The 19,613-nt window shown below is 55.9% G+C and overlaps 4 protein-coding genes across 4 annotated transcripts; 2 read left to right on the top strand and 2 right to left on the bottom strand.

The window, feature by feature from the left end:
• Positions 1 to 1,844: 1,844 nt before the first annotated feature.
• Positions 1,845 to 2,943, top strand: CH63R_09322 (Repressor of RNA polymerase III transcription MAF1; the record flags this gene model as incomplete). Its single annotated transcript, XM_018304296.1, has 2 exons — positions 1,845 to 1,850; positions 1,930 to 2,943. The coding sequence occupies 2 exons, from the start codon at positions 1,845 to 1,847 to the stop codon at positions 2,941 to 2,943; spliced, it is 1,020 nt and encodes a 339-aa protein (XP_018156319.1).
• Positions 2,944 to 5,221: 2,278 nt separating this feature from the next.
• CH63R_09321 (Hsp90-like protein) lies at positions 5,222 to 8,905 on the bottom strand (the record flags this gene model as incomplete). Its single annotated transcript, XM_018304295.1, has 3 exons — positions 5,222 to 6,083; positions 6,141 to 7,029; positions 7,078 to 8,905. 3 exons carry the CDS (start codon positions 8,903 to 8,905, stop codon positions 5,222 to 5,224), a joined length of 3,579 nt encoding a protein of 1,192 aa, XP_018156318.1.
• Positions 8,906 to 12,899: 3,994 nt separating this feature from the next.
• On the bottom strand, positions 12,900 to 14,918 carry CH63R_09320 (uncharacterized protein; the record flags this gene model as incomplete). The annotated part of the gene is made up of 1 exon (XM_018304294.1): positions 12,900 to 14,918. One exon carries the CDS (start codon positions 14,916 to 14,918, stop codon positions 12,900 to 12,902), a length of 2,019 nt encoding a protein of 672 aa, XP_018156317.1.
• A 3,119-nt stretch (positions 14,919 to 18,037) lies between these two features.
• Positions 18,038 to 18,715, top strand: CH63R_09319 (uncharacterized protein; the record flags this gene model as incomplete). Its single annotated transcript, XM_018304293.1, has 2 exons — positions 18,038 to 18,119; positions 18,267 to 18,715. 2 exons carry the CDS (start codon positions 18,038 to 18,040, stop codon positions 18,713 to 18,715), a joined length of 531 nt encoding a protein of 176 aa, XP_018156316.1.
• Positions 18,716 to 19,613: the final 898 nt, after the last annotated feature.

The following is a 19,613-nucleotide window of genomic DNA, read 5'->3' as shown; positions in this document are numbered from 1 at the left end:
ATGGCATGGCCTTGGCGAGTCTTTAGCTAATGGACGCTCCGTCACTTATGCAGGAAACGGAAGAGATCACCTCGTCCCTCAAGAAAGTCGGCATCCTCTGAAGATGCAACACCGACTGGTGACGAGTGTCGGTCAGGTGCGCGGCATGCCGGGAGAACAAGAGGCCGATGGGCGACAAAGACAAAAACGAAGCATAGCGTCTGTGCGGATATGAATGAAGTGGCCCGGGTGGCCTTTTGTGTGCATAGATCTTGGGAGGTGGAAAACCACCCTCTCCTACATCAAGAGAAGAACATGAAGCGGTGCGAGTCGCGCAGTCGCATCCACGAGGCCCGTCGGTCCTGAGTGGTCCCCGTCCAGACATGGCGCAGAAGCCAGGCACGGGGCCGGATGGACGACGGCACTCGAGAAGCACTGCCCTCTACGCAAAGCCGTGACAATTGACTAATAGACGAACTTGACGACCGCAAAAAGGGCCACGCACTTCGCTTCCTCACGCTTGCCAGAGACTGTATCAAGTCAAGTCACTGCACGGACGGTCTACCTGTACCTGACTGACTGACTACGCATACCAAGCCTGCCCACTCGTGGCCTTTTGTCGGCATCTCATTCGCTTGGAGAATCCCGGCTGCGCCCCCTCTTGTACGGCGTGGATTCGACAGTATTAACACACACGCACGCACGACGAATGACCCACTCGGTCCTCAAGTCCAAAGGAAAGTCGGGACGAAAGGGGTGGCCCCCCAACAAGCAAGGAAATCGACAGGGACAGGACCCTTGCTTCCCAAGCAGCCCCCCGCGAATCCGGTGCCAAGGACGACGCAGACAGTCGACCAAGATACGCTTTGTCACAGGCTACCCGTCGGGCCCCATCCACTATCGCTTCCTATCTTAGGACTGGACCACCCTCAGCGCTGCCTTACGGCACCTGCTGCAGCTTTTACGTTGGACTGGGGCGGGGACCCTGTCAGACGGACACGGGGAACACACCGGCAGACCCAGGACCCATCGGTCAGCAGCGACAGCGACAGCGACAGCACCACGGAACAGCCAACGGACTACGGACCACAGACCATGTACAGGTAAAGGGCGTCACCTCATACCAGCACACCGCACATACCTGCCGAGAGCTGCGACAGCACCGGCTGCCAACTCCCCTTCCCGTTTGCTCCCGTTTTCTCGCGCTTTAAACTCACGGCGTCACCCCATCCCTCACTTACTCCCTCTTCTTCTACCCCTCCGTCTCTGCCGTATTCACAAATCATCATCCATCTCCCCAACACGCCTTCACCACAACATCCGTTATTTAGTAATGTCTGCCGACCAGATCACCTACTAGGCGCATCGCGTCTAGTCTCCGTTCATCCGCCCGAACCGATCTGATCTGCACGGTCAAGTCGCTCTTCTGCCTCATCTAGAGTAGGCACAGGCTCCGGCTTCCATTGAAACACAGACAGCAATCTCTCCATCAGCAATCCATCCATCATTCCTCGCGACCCAGCACCGGCGCCTTTATCGCGCCTTCGGTTTCACTCTACCACGCCTCCGGCGCCCAAGTCACCGACCTTTCTCACACCCGCCGCCGCCACCACCCCTATCCCAATCTGGCGCGACTCCCAATTTCCGTGACATCATTCGACACGTTCCCACTCCTGAACTCGACCATCACAACAGCCTGATCGCAGCGCGATATTGGCGACAAAACACACACTGCGACTCTCGGATCATCGGCCAGCGCGCGCCTTCAATTCGGACATCACCAAATCTTCGGGCAACATACAAAACGCCTGTATTCCCACTTTCGTACCATCGCCTTCACCACAGCCCTGTCCGGACCATTCAAGATGAAGGTGCGCCTCTTCTGCTTTCAACGGCAGGCAGTGACACATCGCATCCGATTCCGCTACACCCTGCTAACCCACCTCGTAGTACTTACCGCTGCAAGACTTTGACGCCGTCACTGGCGCTCTCAACTTCAACACCCCCGATTGCAACGTCACTGGCGGATGTGATCTGTACACGACAAAGTCGACCGGTTCCGATAAGAAGTTGTACAAGAACATCGACAAGGACCTGAGCTCACAACATGCTGCGCTATTGAAACTGGGCGCCAGCTTGTCCCCACCGGACCGCGAAGCCATGCTGGCGACATCCCCCAACATGCAAATGTTCTCGCACTCCAGTGCTTTTGGCCCCCTGTCAGAACTCGCAAGTCGCCGCACATTTGCCTATCTGATTGCGACCCTGAACGCGAGTCATCAACACTACGACTTCTCTCACGTCCTGAGACCGGGCGACTTCAAGAAGGAGCGGAATCTGCGGCGGGTGATGGGGAATCTCGACTCGATCCTGCAGAATGTCAGACCGCATGTCGAGGCTCGCCCAATCGAGCAGGCCACGTCTTCTGAGACCAAGCCGGTGTGGGGTCCACATTGTTGGTCCAAGATTGATAAGGAGATGCGCCTAAACGAGTGCACCGTATTCAGCTACAACCCAGACGTGGACCCCTTTGAGGAGGATGAGTCTGCGATTTGGGCCGCTCATTACTTCTTCTTCAACCGTGCTCTGAAGCGAGTCGCCTATCTCTACGTACGCGTTGTGCCCGTCGTTTCCTCGCAATCACCACGCTTGCAGCCGGCGCTTCCCGGCTCTGTAAAGCGCGCGCGGGGGGCCCAATTTGATGCACTGGATGCCAACAAGCGCGCAAAGTACTGGCTCGGCGACCGCGACGCCCAGCTCGTGGCGCCTGACGAAGACGACGAACAAAGCGACGGCTTCCTCTGGAATCGGGGTGCCGATGGCGACCTGGTCCCGTTTTCCGACGACGACTACACCGAGGAGCGTTTCTTCTACGACGAAGAGGAAGACGACGAGACCGATTCCGACCCGAAGAGTCCGGTACGGCGCATGAGCGAGGACGTCGTGGCCCACATGGAGATCTAAAGAGGACCACTCCACACTGGCGCATGACCTGTTCTCGCTTCCCCGTTTCAGCAACGCGAGGGCGGATGGGTCCCCGTTACTCGTTTCTCTGATGTTATCAGAGCCATTATGACGAAATGGAGTCATTGATTCAACACCACTTATCAGACCTTGCAGGGATAGCTCTCTGCACCCGCTGAGTCACAACGACTCCATATTTTATGAAGTTGTCACAACCAGCTTGCGATGCGGGCGCCATTTAACGGCCCGATGGTCACTCAGCTGCTTGTTTTTATTCCTTTTCTTTTTCTTTTTTTCTGTTCGAGCCACCACATCGGTTTTGTTGAGTACTGCTGTAGTTTCGAATTTTTTTTTCATTTTTCATTGTCGCTCAACCTGTACGCCGGCGACGTGTTTTGGCCTCCTTGTTTCGAGCTTTCGTTTCCTTTCTGTTCGATCGATGGCGTCGATACCCCTATGCTCTCTCGCCAGGTGGCGCTGGCAGGAAAATGGAAGCATAGAAGGGGGCTTGGGGTGCGGTGCATGCGAACCATAGGTCCTGGATGGCAAACGGAATTGAAAGGGCTGGGTGGGGGTGGCTGTCACAGAACAAAGTCGGGAGTTTTCTGGGTTCTCGAGAGTCTATCGTTGGTCGTTTGGCAGCGACGCGTTTGGACTTGGGCACATGCTGGAGTTGGGTTTTCGGGGGTACACATGCCCAAGGGATTGCTTTGTGATGTTCCGGTCTTCCTCTGGTTTTCTTCCTGGTCTATACGCAGTGATGAAACGAGTAACAAATCAAACTCGTACCTTAAGCCTCGTTGAGGATGAGTACTATACTGAATGATGAATCCCTGGCCTTTTTGGTATTCGCTTCCCTCCTTGCCCCGGCGGCCCCCGCGTAGTTTGAGAGTGACGGAATTGAGATGGATGTCTCGACCTTTGGAGACCTCGCTTTGGGCCCTGGTCTGACTGGCCTTGAGCGACGGTCAAGGCCAGGCATCGTCGTCGTTCGTCCATCACTGTCCATTTCACATCTCCACCAAGACCGCTTTACGACTCCTCCACGAGTGTTCCCTTCTCCCTTCTCCGCTTATCCGACAAGAGCCAAGTTGCGGAGACGTCCTGTGGGTTCCCGGCACGAGCGGTGTTCGAGTGCCTAAGACGTGTGCGCGCGGAGGGGAAATGTAGGCGACCCTCCCTATCTCTCTCTCTCTCTGTCTCTACAGTCCCAAGTCGTTCCCGGGAGTTGTGTACCCAAGAACCACAATAGAAAAGGTAAAGAGGAAACAAGTTGCACGGGTCCATTCCTTTCTCATCCCCCTTCACCATCCTCCTCGAGTGGACCCGAGGATGAGGAATGCATTCAGCTTGTCACCCATCGAGGCGAAGTCGCCGCCGGGGAAACACATGTTGGCGCGGAAAAGGTATCAAAACGCTAGAAGAAAGTCGATGAGGATGAATGGAGCAAGATAGATGGGTCATTGGTAGTCGACATCAGAGGTATATGTCCACAAACTCTCACCCCCCCCCAACCCCCAACCCCCTCTCTCTCTTTCTTATCGCGAAGAGGGCCATCCCTTACCAATCCAGTCTCTCGTGTCATCCCATGCCCTATGCCTGGGTTCAAAATTCAAAGTCCTCCCCCGTCCTGATCTCGTGTGGATAATCGGCACTAATGGGGAAATCCTCATGCGTCTCCGGATATCTTCGTGTACGCCCGGAACGCCTTCACCCGCCCGCCTGATATGACGAGAAACCCCAAAATCCAACCACGCTCATGCTTCGTTTACTCGGATCTTCTGCTTCCGTCTCTATCTCTAGGACAAAAACTCCGCGTTGCCTGCCATGTTAGAGGTAGGCGGTCTGCTTTGTGCATACGACGTACTCCTCGCCGCCCAGCCACAGGCAAAAACGAGAGGGCCACCCGTCTGTCTGCCTCGGCCTTGACCGCCGTATTGCTCACTTCGCTGCAGATATGCCAGCCCAGCCCTTTTTCGCTCCCAAGAACAAGTGAATGTTACCCTATCCCAAAAGCTCGTTTCTTAGGAGAGAAAGCCGACATCAACGCACGCTACCAGACTGGCTAGTGCTTATTACAAATAAAGTAGACAGTAAAGAAAGAAAAACTCCGGAAAAAACAGAAAAATATGTTCAAAAGGTTGATACGCCCTTACGCCGACTTTTGTATGTCGCTAAAAAACGAAAGAAAGGGGGAAATCCAATGCCAATAAAGGAGTAACGCATCACAAATGACGACAGTGTCGTGCTTGCTTCTGACAAGTCGTCAAAATGACAATCAGAACCCCTTCTCTGATAGGATTTTCTCCGATGCCGGTGCGGTTGCGTTCCCGTTTCCGGTCGGGTGAATAGCATCTCCCTTCTCGTTCAAATCCGGAGCTGTAGTGCCATTGGTGTGTGTTGGTTTCTCAGGAGTGGCTCGCTCTGGTGTCGTCTTTCTGGTTAAACTCGTCGTTTCAGGCTCTTCTGGGATCGTGGCGAATTTCTTAAGAACTTGCTTGAGCGCAGGGCGTCTGATGGGCTTGCTGAGGAACTCGTCCATGCCACTCTCCATACACTCCTTTACGTTGCTCTCTTCCGAGAACGCTGTCAACGCCACGATGGGGGCAGTGTAACCCATCTTGCGGATGAGTTTTGTCGACTGCAGGCCATCGAGGTTCGGCATCTGGATGTCCATGAAGATGACATCGAAGCCCTTGTTGTCGTCCATGTTTGCCTTGACGAGGTCGTACGCTTCCTGACCGTCCTTGGCTATGGTGACGTCGTAGACGTCCTCGAGTTTCAACATCTTGCTGACAACCTCAATGTTTGTCGAGTTATCGTCAGCAACGAGCACTCGTAGCTTCATCTCCTTGTTGTCCTTGGTAGCCATCGCCTGGTCGATGGCTGCCATCTGTTCCCTCGTGCTCCGTTTTGCCTTCCGTGCCGGATTGGACGCGAAAAAAGGTTGGCTGAGGCCGACCAGCCTCGGTTGTTGATCCAGTATAGTCTTTGCGTTGGTCTCGCTTGCGGGTTTGATGGACGGTTTAGAGGGTGTTCCTCCGGAATTACGTTTCGGGTTATGTTGGCTTTCAATTGCCTCAATGGTATCGACGCTTGGCGGTCGAGACTTGACGCTGCTGGAGGCGGTGCTAGAGGCCCTGTCATGTGCTCATGTTAGTGACTTCCTCTTTTTACTTGCCAATAAGAAGACTTACTTGTCCTTGACATATTTCAAGGGGATCTGCATATTGAATGTCGTACCGACCCCGACGGTGCTCTTTAGGGATATTGAGCCTCCCATAAGGGTTGCGAGCTGATGACAGATGCTCAGGCCCAGACCCGTTCCACCAAACTTCTTGCTCAATCCAAGGTCACCTTGCACAAAGGGTTCAAAGACCTTCTGCTGCATGTGCTCCTCAATACCCGGGCCGGTATCTTCAACTTCGAACTCGAAGACATAAGCCTTTGCTCCAGGAGGCGGCGGCGTGGGAGACCGTTCCCGGACGCGGATGTGCGGAGTCGACTTAGGCTCCATCGGGTTGATGACCAGTGCAGTACCCTTCACGGGCTCGGAAGTTGAGCCTCCCCTGGAGCTCACTGACTGGGTTGAACTGTTGGATCCGAGCCGGTGCCGGGACCTGCCATGACGTCTGGACTCCTTGGAAAACGACGAGGAGCGGCTGCCCTCGTTTGCCGATACAGTCTCCACCTCACCGACACACTTGATGCGAACGTCTACCCTGCCACCTGCCGGCGTGAACTTGACACTGTTGCTCACCAGGTTGATTATGACCTGGAGAATGCGATGCTGGTCGCCCCAGAGACACATATCCTTCAGTCTCCCGGTGCCCTGCGGGCCAAGGGCAGGCAGCCTATTGTCTGTGCTTGTCCTCTCTGGGCTGCTGCTGAGTTCAATGGTCTCGGAGCCGAGAAAGTTGACAGTCAAGGTGATCCGGCCTTCTCTAACCTGCTTGTCAAAGATGGTAAGGATCTGCGACTTGATGTCGGCCAGGCGAAACTCCTTCTCTTCCAGATTGAGTTGTTGGCCGATTTGGTTCTTGGAAAAGCTAAGGAGATCTTCAAGCAGATGAAGTAACAAGTCACCTACAACTTGTTAGCCGGGAACTGTACGAAGCAGCGGTCTCGACTTACCCGATTTATAAAGAGTTTTGAGGGATTGTTTTATTCTCAGGATGTCGTTTTCTTCCATACAAACCGCGCACATTCCAAGGATACCATTCAGTGGCGTCTTGAGTTCGTGAGAGATGTTCGCAATGAAGAGGGTCTTGCTTTCGTTGGCGGCTTCGGCTGCCTTCTTGCTGATTTCGAGCTCTTTGGTCCGTTCCAAGACTTTCTGGTCCAGTGAGGTGTATTGCTTGACCAGTTCGTCGCTCATAGCATTGAATGTTTCCGTCAGTTCGGTGAGTTCGTCGGAAATGAAATGCTTCCGATCCACAACCTTGCCAGGAATCTTGAAGATGCGACGGGTTGAATCGCGGTCGTGTTCGGAAGCTGTCTTCTCCTTGGGCTTGTAACCGACCAACTTGTATACAGCGGCAATGAAGCCGTCCCTCTTTGACCGTTGCGACCGCGCTGATATTCCGCCCGAGCCGGGAATCTCGTCGTCTTCGTCATATTCAGAGTAGTACCCGTCCTCGTAGCCTGGAGGCTGAACAGACTTCTCCGTCGCCGTCTTGAGTCTCCTGATCGGCATCACACTGAGATGCGCACAGGGGAAGATGAGTAGAATGACAAGACCGGCAGTGCCGAACACACATCCCAGGATGATGTTACGGAGCGTGTCGATGGGCGCGTCGGCCTCTGATTTGGCTTGTTCTACCACGACAGTCCAGTTAACAAGGGCGGTGTTGGTTCTAGCGAAGCCCACGGCGACTGCAAGACCCTGTTCGTTACTTGTTGCAAGCTTGGAGCTTGAGTTGTTGGGTGTAAGGAATCTTTTGGTGAAGGAGTCGAAAACCGCCGGGTAAGCTTTCATGGGAAAGGGCTCGTCGTCGTTACTGCTCGCCAAGCTTCGCTCACTGTGTCGGTCGCGCTGGCCGGGCAGGGGGTTAGGCGGGAGGACGAATTTCACTGGCACATCGGCCGCCGTGTCCCTGTCAGGCAGAAACGTGGCATTGCTGGCGGCATTTGCGGCGGGAAACCTGTTGGATTGCTGCGTGGGCCCGACGAGCAACACTATCCCCGTGTTCCCCAAGCCTTCGCGAGAGTTGCGAATACCGATCAGAGAGTTTGCCGTGGTGACGAGTGTCATGTATCCGAGGATGAACTCTTGCTGATCGTTGTACCGGATCGGAACAGTGATCGACATGAGGGCGGTCGTCTCGTTGATTATCATAGGACCGAGCAACAAGCCGCCATTGGTCGTGATACGAACTCCTTCGAAAGCATTGGCAGCGAAAGCCCTGGTATTGTTCCTGTACTGGTTCGGGCGTCCAAGGTCCTCGTAGGTGATGTTTGGGTAGAGGGCGGGCGGGTAGCCCTCGGGCGTGTCAGATAGAAAGGCCTGCTGTCCGCTGGGGCCATTGTACGGTAATGGAATTTCGGGGATTCTGGCTCCGGTGACGTTAAGCAAACCGTGGACGTTGCCAGTGGTGTTTCTCGAGTAAACCCTCCCTTGTAGCAGTCCCGTGAGAGCGCCGACACTCAAGGCACTGTTGAGGTCACCCTTGGCCTGAACCCAATTCTCATCGGTTTCGTTTCCATCGTAGAAGTTGAGCAAAGAGTCCTGAATTAGAATTCGGGAAGATATGGTGACGATGCTGGTCTGGACGAGCTCAAGCTCGGCAGAGATACGCGATGCCTTGAGCGATGCAGTGAGGGCGAGTTCGCGTCCTTCAACCTGAGTGACAAACTGGTTGACGTAGATCCAGACGGGGACGGACAGGATCATCAGACCAACGAGAACAGCAAAGACCACGAGGAAGGCCAGCTGTTCACGAATGGCGATCCTGACGCCCATGGTGAACAGACTATAATGGGGAGTCTGGTAGCGTCGGGGTGATATTCATTGTCTGCAATAGCGTTGTCCCAGGAATTGTTGTTCGGCGAACTGTCGGTGAAGTTTGGCGCGTGGGAGAATTGCCGAGTGATAGTCTTGTTGTGCTGCTTCCTGACAGAGAAGGATGGTGTCGGCGGTTGTGTCGTGGTGTCGAGGTGGTGTCCACGATTCCCCCAGAGACCCGTTTCCTTTAACTTTTTTTTTGTTTTTGTTTTCCTTTTCACTCGCGACAGCAATAGCAGGGATGGATATCCGTCGAGTTTGGCAGTTGCGTTGACCGTCGAAGGGAGCGGCCAAAATCCGCCGCCAGTCGAAAGAGCGTGTAGAACGGAGCAAGAAAGTCGATCGGCAGATTCGTCACAAGAAAAAGGATTTGGCCGACGGACGAGGGATCGATTGTCTTTGGTGTCGGTTGAAGCGGAGGAGGGTGAATGGATGGGAATAGAATGAATGGGCTGAGAAGGGCGAGCAGAAAGAAGATGACCGGCCGCTGAGAGTGGAGTTCGCGGGAGGAGCTGGGATGCTGGCCCATCAGGTCCAGGTCCAGGGTAGGTGCACTGGAGTGATAGTGGAGAGCTGGTGCTGCAGTCACGGATGCAGTACTTACGAGGTACCTACGCGGAGCTTTCCCACCCAAGTATCCCACTTAGGCCTGGCGCAAATGGCAAGAAGGAAACTAGCGCAGGGTAGAGAAGGTACCCGGATACCTTGCGCTCCGCGCCTCGAACGAGGTGACGAAGGTATCTGCGTACCTACTATCTAGCATACCACCACGAACAGGATGGACGAAAAGGCGTCGCGAAATTACCAAGACAGCACCATCACCGCCCACACGACATGCGAAACGAGACAGCCAAGGGACCAGCTGCACCAGGTGCAAAAGAGGAAGGGTTCTGGGGGTAGGAGATGTTGTTATCACGGGTGAGGAGTTTAGCCAACGAACGACAGCCCTGAGACCGCGGAGTGACGGCTTGCGTTACCTTAGGACCTTGGGCGGGCTGTCATTCCGAGACGCCGTCTTCCCGTCTCCTCAGGGGGCGCATATACGCAAGGACGCTCACAGGGCTCGCCCATATGCGTGGCCTACTAGGTTAGCGCCAAGTATCACACACGTGTGGAAAGCGCTACCTCGGTAGTGTCTCTCGAGGGCGAAACTTGGGGAATAAGGGGCTTGCTAAGCCACGGGACTTGCTGGCGAATGTCGTAACCGGCGCGCTCGCGGCTGGAGAGATGAGACGGGTGAACGTGGTGTTGGTTAGTATTTGCTGATGCTTCGCAGGCGATATGCCTACGTGGGTGGCCACAGGCGGCGCGGCTGCTATTTGCGGCAACAGAGCGCGACCACGACTTGGGCAGATAAGTATCTCGGGCTTGGTTGTCCCGCGGCGGCCACCGCCGCCTCGTCTCATTATGGTTCGTCTCGGCCAAAGCCCGGAAAGCGAGTCGTTGAAGAAACGATGGCAGAACGAAGGAATAAAGGGCAGATGCGCACAAAAGGCTGTGGAATGGCGCACAGGCAGGTGACTTGGGATGTGGGAAAGCAGAGAAGCACCCCATTCCGCGTGTCTTTTTCCCCCGCGAGATCGTCAAATCGCCCAGACCGTGAAAAGTGGTCGACCGTTGCTTGGAGCTGCTTGGGGCTGCGGGGGCGGTAGCTAGGGCTTCTTGGGGTGGTGGCCAGCTTTCAGAGGGTTGGGAGGGGCGGTTTGGAGGACGGAGGGGGAGCCGGAGCCGTTTGGGGTGCGTCTTTGGAGAGAAACAGTGGTCCCTCCCTTCTGGCTCTCGCTGGCGAAGGCAAAAAAGACAGACAGACAAAGTCTCTCCCAAGTATCTGGCCTGTCTCCGCAGAGATCAGCGATCAACGCAGCCGAGAATTCAATTCGCCCAAACGGACGGCCTCTGACAGGGCCCCCCCCTCGTTCACGGCCCAGAGGTCACCACAGCTTACAAGGGACGAGGAATTCCCGACCGGTGAAGTCGAGCGGTCCACGGACAGTCTAGGCCCTCACCAAGTGACTATGCCATTTGCAGCTTTCTTGCAGCATTTGCAGCATCCGGCAATGCGAATGAGTGCCCCGGGCAATACTTCGTTTCGTGTCTCCAATCTCCCTTGATATCTGCTGTTCAGTGCTCACTCATCACCCATCTTCTAACCTCACTATCAAACAGCTGAGGAAGCCGAGTGCCGTCCCTCTGCCCTGTGCATCTTGCATGTCGCCACAGGAAGCAACATACCATTTACTCCTCGGTTCATTTATTCCCATGCTCTGATATTCTGCTGGTTTTCTACCTAAGGTAGCTAGGTAGGTAGGTACCTAGGTATTGTACACATCTACCTACAGCTACAGAGCACTCCAGTCTACGGAACACTGGATGCAGCCAAGGTAATGTCCGTCCCCTTCGCAGCCGCCTGCAGTGCACACACGGGGGGGCCCACTAGCGATCTCGTTTCGGCGGGCCATCGAGGATTCCTCTTGTTTTTCTTCGCTCCCTCCCGAATGCCCACCCAAAGAAATCCCATATTCCAATCTCCTTCCCATTCGGTCTCTCTCTCTCTCTCTCTCGCTCTCTTTCTTTCACCCCTGCCCATCTGTCCACCCCCCGTCCGTTCAGACTCCAACGGTCCCACCCCTGGTTTCCCCAAGGCCTCCCTCGACGAAAATGCTTGCCCTTAAAGATGCAACCATCACTCATCATCCATCGCGACACGGGCCAGCGAGTCCATCCACCCACTCACTCCCAGCGCATCGCTGCCTCAGGATGGACTCGCTCCTCTGGCGAGACGCCAGATCACACGGATACCAGTAAGTCGTAACCTATACCTATACCAATACAATTCCCATGCCAGACGCCAGAGAGAACTACAGCCCGGAGATGAGGTGCTGACCACGCCCACGGACGCCTCGGATGAAAGCGGCTCTCGTGGCTTGATTGGGCTGACGGGGGCCTGTTGTCTAACCCAAAATGAAGGCCACTGGCCGCGCCATGCTTCGTTTTCCCCCTCTGTTTTGTTTCTGGGAGGCGTAAGCTCTTGTGGAGGAGGTCTGGCCAGACCTGCCGTCGCGGCCCATCGTGAAGTGCCTCGACATCGCCACTCTGGGGCTACCTACCTACCTACCTGCTCCCGTCGTCGACAACAAACCTTCCGCACGGCATTGTCCGCTACTCCATAATCATCGCCACCAAGCACAACCGCCCTCCGTCCCCATTCAGGATGCCATTTCTCAAGGACGTTGTTCTGAAAACAGCTCAACGTCGACATCTCTCACATCCATCCTAGTTCCAGCCCGCCCACTTGCTAGTGTGCAGAGTATCCGTACAGTACCTAGCATCCCTCCCTGCCCGTGTTTCCCGCCGTCGACTCCACCGCCCGTGCCACAAACGCTGCATTCTCCCCTCGGCCACAATCCTTTCCCCGGTCCGGTCCTGCCCGCCCGAGCCACGGAGCTATTTGTCCTCATTCTCCGCAACTCGGTCCCTCCGTCCTCGACACTACTCCCATGCGCTTCATCCGCGTTTCACGGCATCCAAAGCTGTTTTTCTCTTTTCTCCATGGAAGACGGGATCAGGAGAAAGGCATCCTGGTAATCCCTCGGATCACTCGCGGAGACCGACTGGCCTGCTTCAAGCTTCGAAAGAAGGATTGAAAAATTCACATTGAAGAAAAAGGAAAAGCCAACTAAGAAAAAGAAAAATTATCATGTCCATGTCGTCCAGTCATTTACAAAATCATGACTCCCCCACCTCCCCTTCCCTGTTCCTTTGCCGCCGGCCGTATAATCGTGACCTTTCCCGGTCTGTTTCCTGCCTTTGCCTTTGCCTTTCCTTTCCCACCTGCCAGTTTCCTTACAGAGGATCCACAGCGCCGTCATGTTTCCCGACTTACATAACCGATATACAGAGTCGTTAGGGCATCGTACTTCTTCTTCTCTTTCGTCTTTAGCCTGTTCCTCATTTACCGCATCACCATCAACGGGACCAATGCCGACTGACTCGACATGGTTCTGTCGTCCGGTAACACGCTCACGAAGCTCTTCCCAAAGAGCCCTTCCCGCAGCCGCATCTGCAGCCCACAGCTGTCCCCCCCCGCCACTGGCGCCGGCGTGCCCTTGCGCGTGAACTCCTTGGAGAGCTTCATCAACACCGCCGCCTTGGCCTTACGCAGCGCGCTGACCCGCATCGCCGCGTCCTCGGCCAGCATGCGGTGCGCCTCCTCCTGCTCCATGTTTCGCTGCACCGACGAGATGCCCTCCTCGGGGCCCGAGAGTCGGTTCGCGTTGGGGTCGTACACGGCCGGCTGCAGCAGGACTGGGTGCGGTGATGTGTCCTGGATCGGCGCCGTGATGACGGGTACAGGGGTCGACGGCCGGAAGGCGTCGTCCTCCTCGGGCACCGGTGGCTGTTCCCTGTGGTGCTTGTGCTTGCGATGGCGCTCGTGGCTCCGGCTCCTGTGGTGTCGCCACGAGAAGCCCTCCTTTCCGTTGTTGTTATGACTGCTGCCGCCACCGCCGTCATCCTTGCGGTGTTTCCTGCGCCGGTGGACGCGCTTCTTCTTCAGCACGGTGCTGAACGACGTGCTGGCCTCTTTGGCGGCCGCGAGGTCTGAAGCCAGATCCTCATCGAGGCCCTCGTACGGATCGTATTCTTCGTCAACGTATAGTTCGCTGCCGAGGTCAAAGTCGAGTAGTTCTCGCGTGGCAGCAGCCGCCGCCGCCGACGGCGAGGGCAGATCGTCATCGTCGTGGGACGGCTCGGCCGAGTGGAGACTGTCGGCCTCCCCCGAATTGCTCCGCGAGTGCTGGGACCAGATGTCGCTGCTGCTACCGGCGGACTCCATGAGCGGCGCAAGCGCCTCGTCCCAGTCGCCGCCGTTGATGAGCACGACGTTGTCAAAGTCGTACTCCTTGACAGTCTTCTGATGCGCGTCGACAAGGTCCGAGAGCTGGCCGGCCGTCATAGTCGCGTTGCGCACCTGCATGTACCGAAGGCGCGGAAAGTACATCGGCTTTCGGCCCGGCGCCGGCGGAAGCGGCGACATGGGCGACGTCACCTCATTGAAGAGCTTCCTGTTCTGCCTCGGCGGCGCGAACAGCGGGTCAGCCGAGAGGGCGATGGGGCAAGGGCCCTTGGGCCCCAGCCAGGTGAAATGGAACTTCTCGAGCGTGCCGGAGAACTGGCGGATGTAGTCGTCCAGAACCTTGAGGTGGTCGAGCCCCGGGGACGGACCGTAAAAGTCCCAGGCCTCGACCGAGATGTTGAGCTTGCGGACCTGCTTCCACCGGCGGCCCGCCGAGGGCACGGCGCCGAAGCCGGGGACGTGGCGCAGGTAGTTGAAGGCCGACGGGTGCATGCCCGAGAGCGAGAGCTTTTCGAGCCGCTCGAGGGGCGCGCGCTCGACGGCGATGCGCAGGCTCATGATGGCGTAGTCGACGATGTCGCGGCGGTACCGCTCCTGCGGGTCCTGGCCCGGGCAGCGGATGGTCAGGTGGCGGACGTTGACGAGGTAGCGCATGGCGTTTATGAAGCTGGGCACGTTGGTGGCGGCATGGAAGAGGGGTGGGTACTGCTGCGTGAGGATCTCGCCGAGCTCCGTGTTGGCGTACTTGGGCCGCGCGAGGACCGAGGCCATGCTGGTGTGAGGCGTGTAGAGGAAGCAGATCTCGCGGCCGGTGGTCGGGTGGACGAGCGGCGGGAGGAAGGTGGCATCGGAGTGGGCGAAGTGAAAGTGCAGGTGCTCGACGTGGTGCCCTACGCGGGCGAGCGCCTGGATGCGGGACTGCTTGGTGAAGGTGTTTGCCGAGAAGGTGACGCGGATGCGCTTGAAAAGGGGCTTCGTGGCGATATTGCAGCAGGCCGAGCTGGCGAGCCGGAGCGAGGCGAGGTCGCGCTTTGGGAGGAGGTCGAGGACCTTGGAGCCTAAGGACGAGTGTTCCTTCTGCCAGAGGCAGTAGAACGGGGTCGGGAGCGCTGCCATAGCTTTCTCATGTCGTTGCCGGACGCAGGCTACGGCGGTTGGTTGTCGGCGTTTTGCTCTCGGGAGATGCTGGGGTGATGTTGTATGGTATTGCTGTCTTCAAGTCGGGCTGACGATGCCGGGACTTGGTACGAGATCAGATGTTGTAAGTGGTATCAAATGGAGTCTCGAATAGTCGGGTTCAGAGGGGAAAGGACGATGATTGTGCCTGTGATGGAAGAAGACTATAAATGACGACTGTCCCTTTCTTTCTTTCTCTCTTTCTCTCTTTTTTTATGAAACAGGCTCCTTCGTCAATCGAGCCGACCAAGGGAGGGCATTCACAACGCTCTTGCTGCTCAAGCAGGATCGATCACAGAGTAGCACTGGGCTGAGATACCCAGTTAAGAAAAGCTTTGGTACAACAAGGTCAAGTCGTCGCCTTGCAGAACAGATGCAAGCAAAGGATGAATGTATTAAGAAAAGAGCAGGTCTTGGAAATCAGGCCAACTGGAAAGGGAGGGTAGAAGGAGAGGTGGCTGCTATATACTCTTTCCTCTTAGAGATTTGGACCGGGGAGGGGGCTGATTCAATGGGGACAAGGCTAAAACTCTTCTTTCTTGTTGCTGTCCTGCGCGAAATGGATACAGACAGGATCTTGGACAAGAGGTGAGAGAAATGACTTGGAGGACCAGCCCCTCCTATCCGCATCGTCCCGTCGCCTCTCGGTGGGAACGACTGGCGGGTGAGTCACCTCTGTCGAGACCTGCATATGCAAGACTAGTGTAGGGAGTGTAAGTCAACGGGTGTGATATGGGGGATGGGAGTTGGTGGTGGTTAGAAGAGAAGATACCCTTGCACGAGCGCGGGATGGCATTCTCTTTTGCTGGGAACACGTCCCAGGACGGGGAACCGAGAGAGGAGACTGGATGGAACCGTTGTCGACCACGCGAGGCTCGCACGCCCATACACGTCGAGCCCACGCCCCCGGGATGAGTTCATGTTCATGGTGTGTACGGAATGGGCGAGTCGGCAGCGTGTTGGGGGGTCGTGGTTGGTCCGTCGCGTGCGACAATCGAGAGACCAAGTAAGGCTCGCTCGATATGGAGTCGAGAGACAAGGAAGAGGGAGGGGGCTTTGGGACTGGGAAGAGTCCAAGGTCGTGGGAGATGCAGCAGTAGCTCGGCAGAAGGCGCAGAAAGCGCAGAAGGGCATGGGATCCCGCCCCCCCGCTGCCAAGGATTTTGTTTCAAGTCGTCCTAAGTGGTCGAGGGCCTCTCGTGGGTGAGACCGTTCTGGTCCAGCTTGCTGCTGCGGGACTCTGCAGTCTGTTTCCCCCTGTCTCTTGTCTGCCCACGAGTCCCCCCGGCCCCTTCGGTCCACAGCCCCCCGGCATCGAAGTCGACGTCTGGTGGTGGTGGTGGTGGGATCTGCACACACAAGAAAAGAGTCGACAAGAGTGTACGGATACGGAGTAAGGCTTGTGTGGAGAAGCGCTATCGATAAGATCCCCGGGCGTCCACTCGTCTTTCTAAGTTTCTCCATTAAGGATCTCCACCTGCACGCCGGGGGCTCTTTCACGTCCCAACGTCGATCAACACGGCTCCTCATTGGATCAAAACTCAAGAGGCTGGCCCCCCTGAACATCTACAACGCATCTGATTCGCTCACGACGCGAGAATTACGCGACAAGGCTCCGGGTGCCGACGGCAGCGCGTCTATCGTCGACGACCAGTCGTTTCGTGGTACGGTATAAGTCTAAGCGCTGCCACAACGGTCTTGCTTGGGGGGAGGGATCACTGACAAATGCTGCACTATCTAGTGTACGGTTTACAGGGAACGAGGATGGTCGATGATCATGCCCGGTCTCGTTGGCGTCCTTTTTGTTCTCTTTTCCCCCCTCCCGTATGATACTCCGCATGGATTTCGAAAGAGCTCCGTCTTCGTTGTCCAGTTTGGAGGAATCCACTTCCCAAGCACGAAGTTCAAGCGACTCTACGGATACCGAGCCCACTCAAGCCGTTCGTACGCTGTCTCGGACTTGACATCTAGGCCGTCCCCCCTTCTTTTCGACTACACTCAGACTTTGGCGCATTTACAACGTCACCCGTGAACAGTAGCAAGATCTATCTGGCTCATCAAGGTCGGTCATGATAAGCGTAGAAAGATGGGAATGTGCGCCAACGCCCTCTCACCACCACGCCTTGCCGCCACCCGTCTGTTCTACGACACTGCCGGACGGTAACCACCACGTCCATCCATTTTCGCAAATCAACGACCACAATGTGCGAGGCTAGGGCTGTGTGGGCAGAAGTCCCCTCGCGTAGACGGACACATCAGCTTGGCGAACATACGGAGTACAGCAGAGAGAGTAGGTATTTGGTCGGGGATGATAAAGGGTCAGTTAGCAAGGCAAAAGCAGAGGCCGGTCAAGGGTGTTGACTTGCCGCGCATGGTCCATTGCAGTGCAGTAGTGTCTCTTTCCCCACTACCTACCTAACCTACTTACGCTCCCCATGTCGACCGCCGGCCGGTGCGGTGCCCGTGATGACTCTTCCTGTGCTTGACCAAGAAAGACCACGACCCACTACGGATTGCATTCTCCATCCTGCAGCGCAGCTTTGGGATGTTTGCTCCCATTGACCAGTAGCGTCGGTCGCGCAACCGTTGGGACGTGGACTGGAAGGGAAGACTCGCCGACCTATCACGTACGGACGGTATACATATGCTGGGTCTATCTGGGAAACTTAACCGAACGAATCATGCGTAACCAAATCCCCCTTCCACACGCTGTTTTTTTCGTCGTCTTCCATTCTCGCGCATTTGCGTACTCAGAGCACCGGCTGGCGCATCTCCATTCCCATCCAATGCATGAGGTCCAAGTTGAAGATGGCGCAACGCAGGATAGACAACCCATATTTAATCCCGGTCCAATGCCGTCGTCTAGGTCCCCACAACTCAAACCCAAGAGGCACCGATACGACACACCCTACATCTTACACACCTACTCTCGCCCAGACTTTGGAATCCACCACCGAACAAAACGGGGCTGACAGTACATAGACGACAAGTCAACAAGTTGCAACCCACCCACAACTAAGACAGCTACAACAACAATTAAAAAAAAAAAAGGGTCCACAATGGGGACTCTCCAAAATAGTCTTTGGAACCGACTGCCTCGTCATCCCAAGCCCGCGTCAAAGAAGAGTCTGAGCAACAAGGGTTCGTTCTGGTCTCCCGCCTGCACCTCTCAGACATTCCCGCGTCAGAAGGCAACCGAGTAGTTGTCGTGCTGCATATAATCATCCCATCATCTCCTCCTCCCCGTCAACTCGAGTCCGAGTCCAACCCAGACAAAGCAAGTCCAAGCTTTCGAGGACAGCCTCGACAGCGTCGGTGACCAACAGGCCACAAGTCGTCTGGCCCTTCCGCATCGCAACTCCCGTGCATCGCACACGCATCGTGCACCGCACCGCATTACCACACACCGTCTGTTCTCCCCTTCAACCCACAACCACACAGACAATCCGCCCCATGGAAATTCGCTAGAGAAACCGCAGACCGACAACCAGAACCTATGCAGAATTCAAGACACACACCCTGACCCTCCCCGGTTGATCGTCGCAGTGTCCACGTCCACAACCACAATCACAACTACAGGCTGGAGCCCCCTCCCCCCCGTCGCCGTTCACGCCGCAAATCCCAAGGTCGACGGCATGCCATGTCTCAACAACAAGCAAACTTCTCTGGCCCTCGCAAACTCTCCAAAGTTGCAAGTTCCGTGGATAGCATCATCGAACCAGGGCTCGGAGCGGTAAAGAGAGACGGACCCATGGAGCCACGTCGTCGGTCTGTCCTGTCCCCCTCCCCCCTCCACTGCTCTGCCATCACATCAACAACAGCATGCCAACCGGTGGTTGCGTATCAACCAAACACATCTCCCACAACCCTTTCCCAGGGCGGGTCCATCATCACCATCATCTCCTCCCTGGTCTCCAAGGGACCCAGAGGCAAACGAGGTAACCCAACCCACAACGCACGTTTTTTTCTCCCAACTCCCAGCCCATAGTCGAGACTCCACCAAACCGGCTTGCGTTCGCCAAGTGGCAAGGGTTCGTGATCCCAGCCCGCCCGGCTGGTTCCCCGGGCATGGATCGCGGCTTTTCGAAGAGTTCCAACACCGCCTATGCGACGACCACACACACCGACACATCGTCAAAATGAATAAACCCCAACCCTCTCACCCTGTCCACACAAAAATGACACATTGTCCTTGTGAGAGAGATGAAATCAAGGCAATTCGCACAAAAGAGAAGTGTGAGAGGGAGATAAAACACACCTGTTCCGGCGTGGCTGTAGCCCCTTCCCCACCCTCGCTGCCCAGGTTAGGTTCGTCAATCATCGTGTCCAACAACTCACACCGGCCGTGTTCCGAATATCAAGAGGCCCGGCCGGCCCTCTCTCTCCTTCTCACAAAGCCAGAATTCACCCAAGTCTGTTTATGTTTCCTACGCCCCTTCACCGGAAACGTTCGACGAACTGGGCCCCCTTTCGCGTACCCAGTGATTTCGTCCCTGATTCTTTGGGAGAAAAGATGAATCCCTGGTAAATGCCCCCCAAGAAAATAGAAGATAACCCGAAAAATCGCCAGGGGCCTTCACCGTCATTCATTCAACACCCAAGCAACAGAAACTCCATGTCGTAGCGTTTTGATGT

This window comes from Colletotrichum higginsianum, chromosome 6, assembly GCF_001672515.1.
Source record: "Colletotrichum higginsianum IMI 349063 chromosome 6, whole genome shotgun sequence".
Classification (NCBI taxonomy): domain Eukaryota; kingdom Fungi; phylum Ascomycota; class Sordariomycetes; order Glomerellales; family Glomerellaceae; genus Colletotrichum; species Colletotrichum higginsianum.
The sequence above is the reverse complement of the archived record's forward strand: the minus strand, read 5'-3'. Positions and strand labels throughout refer to the sequence as shown.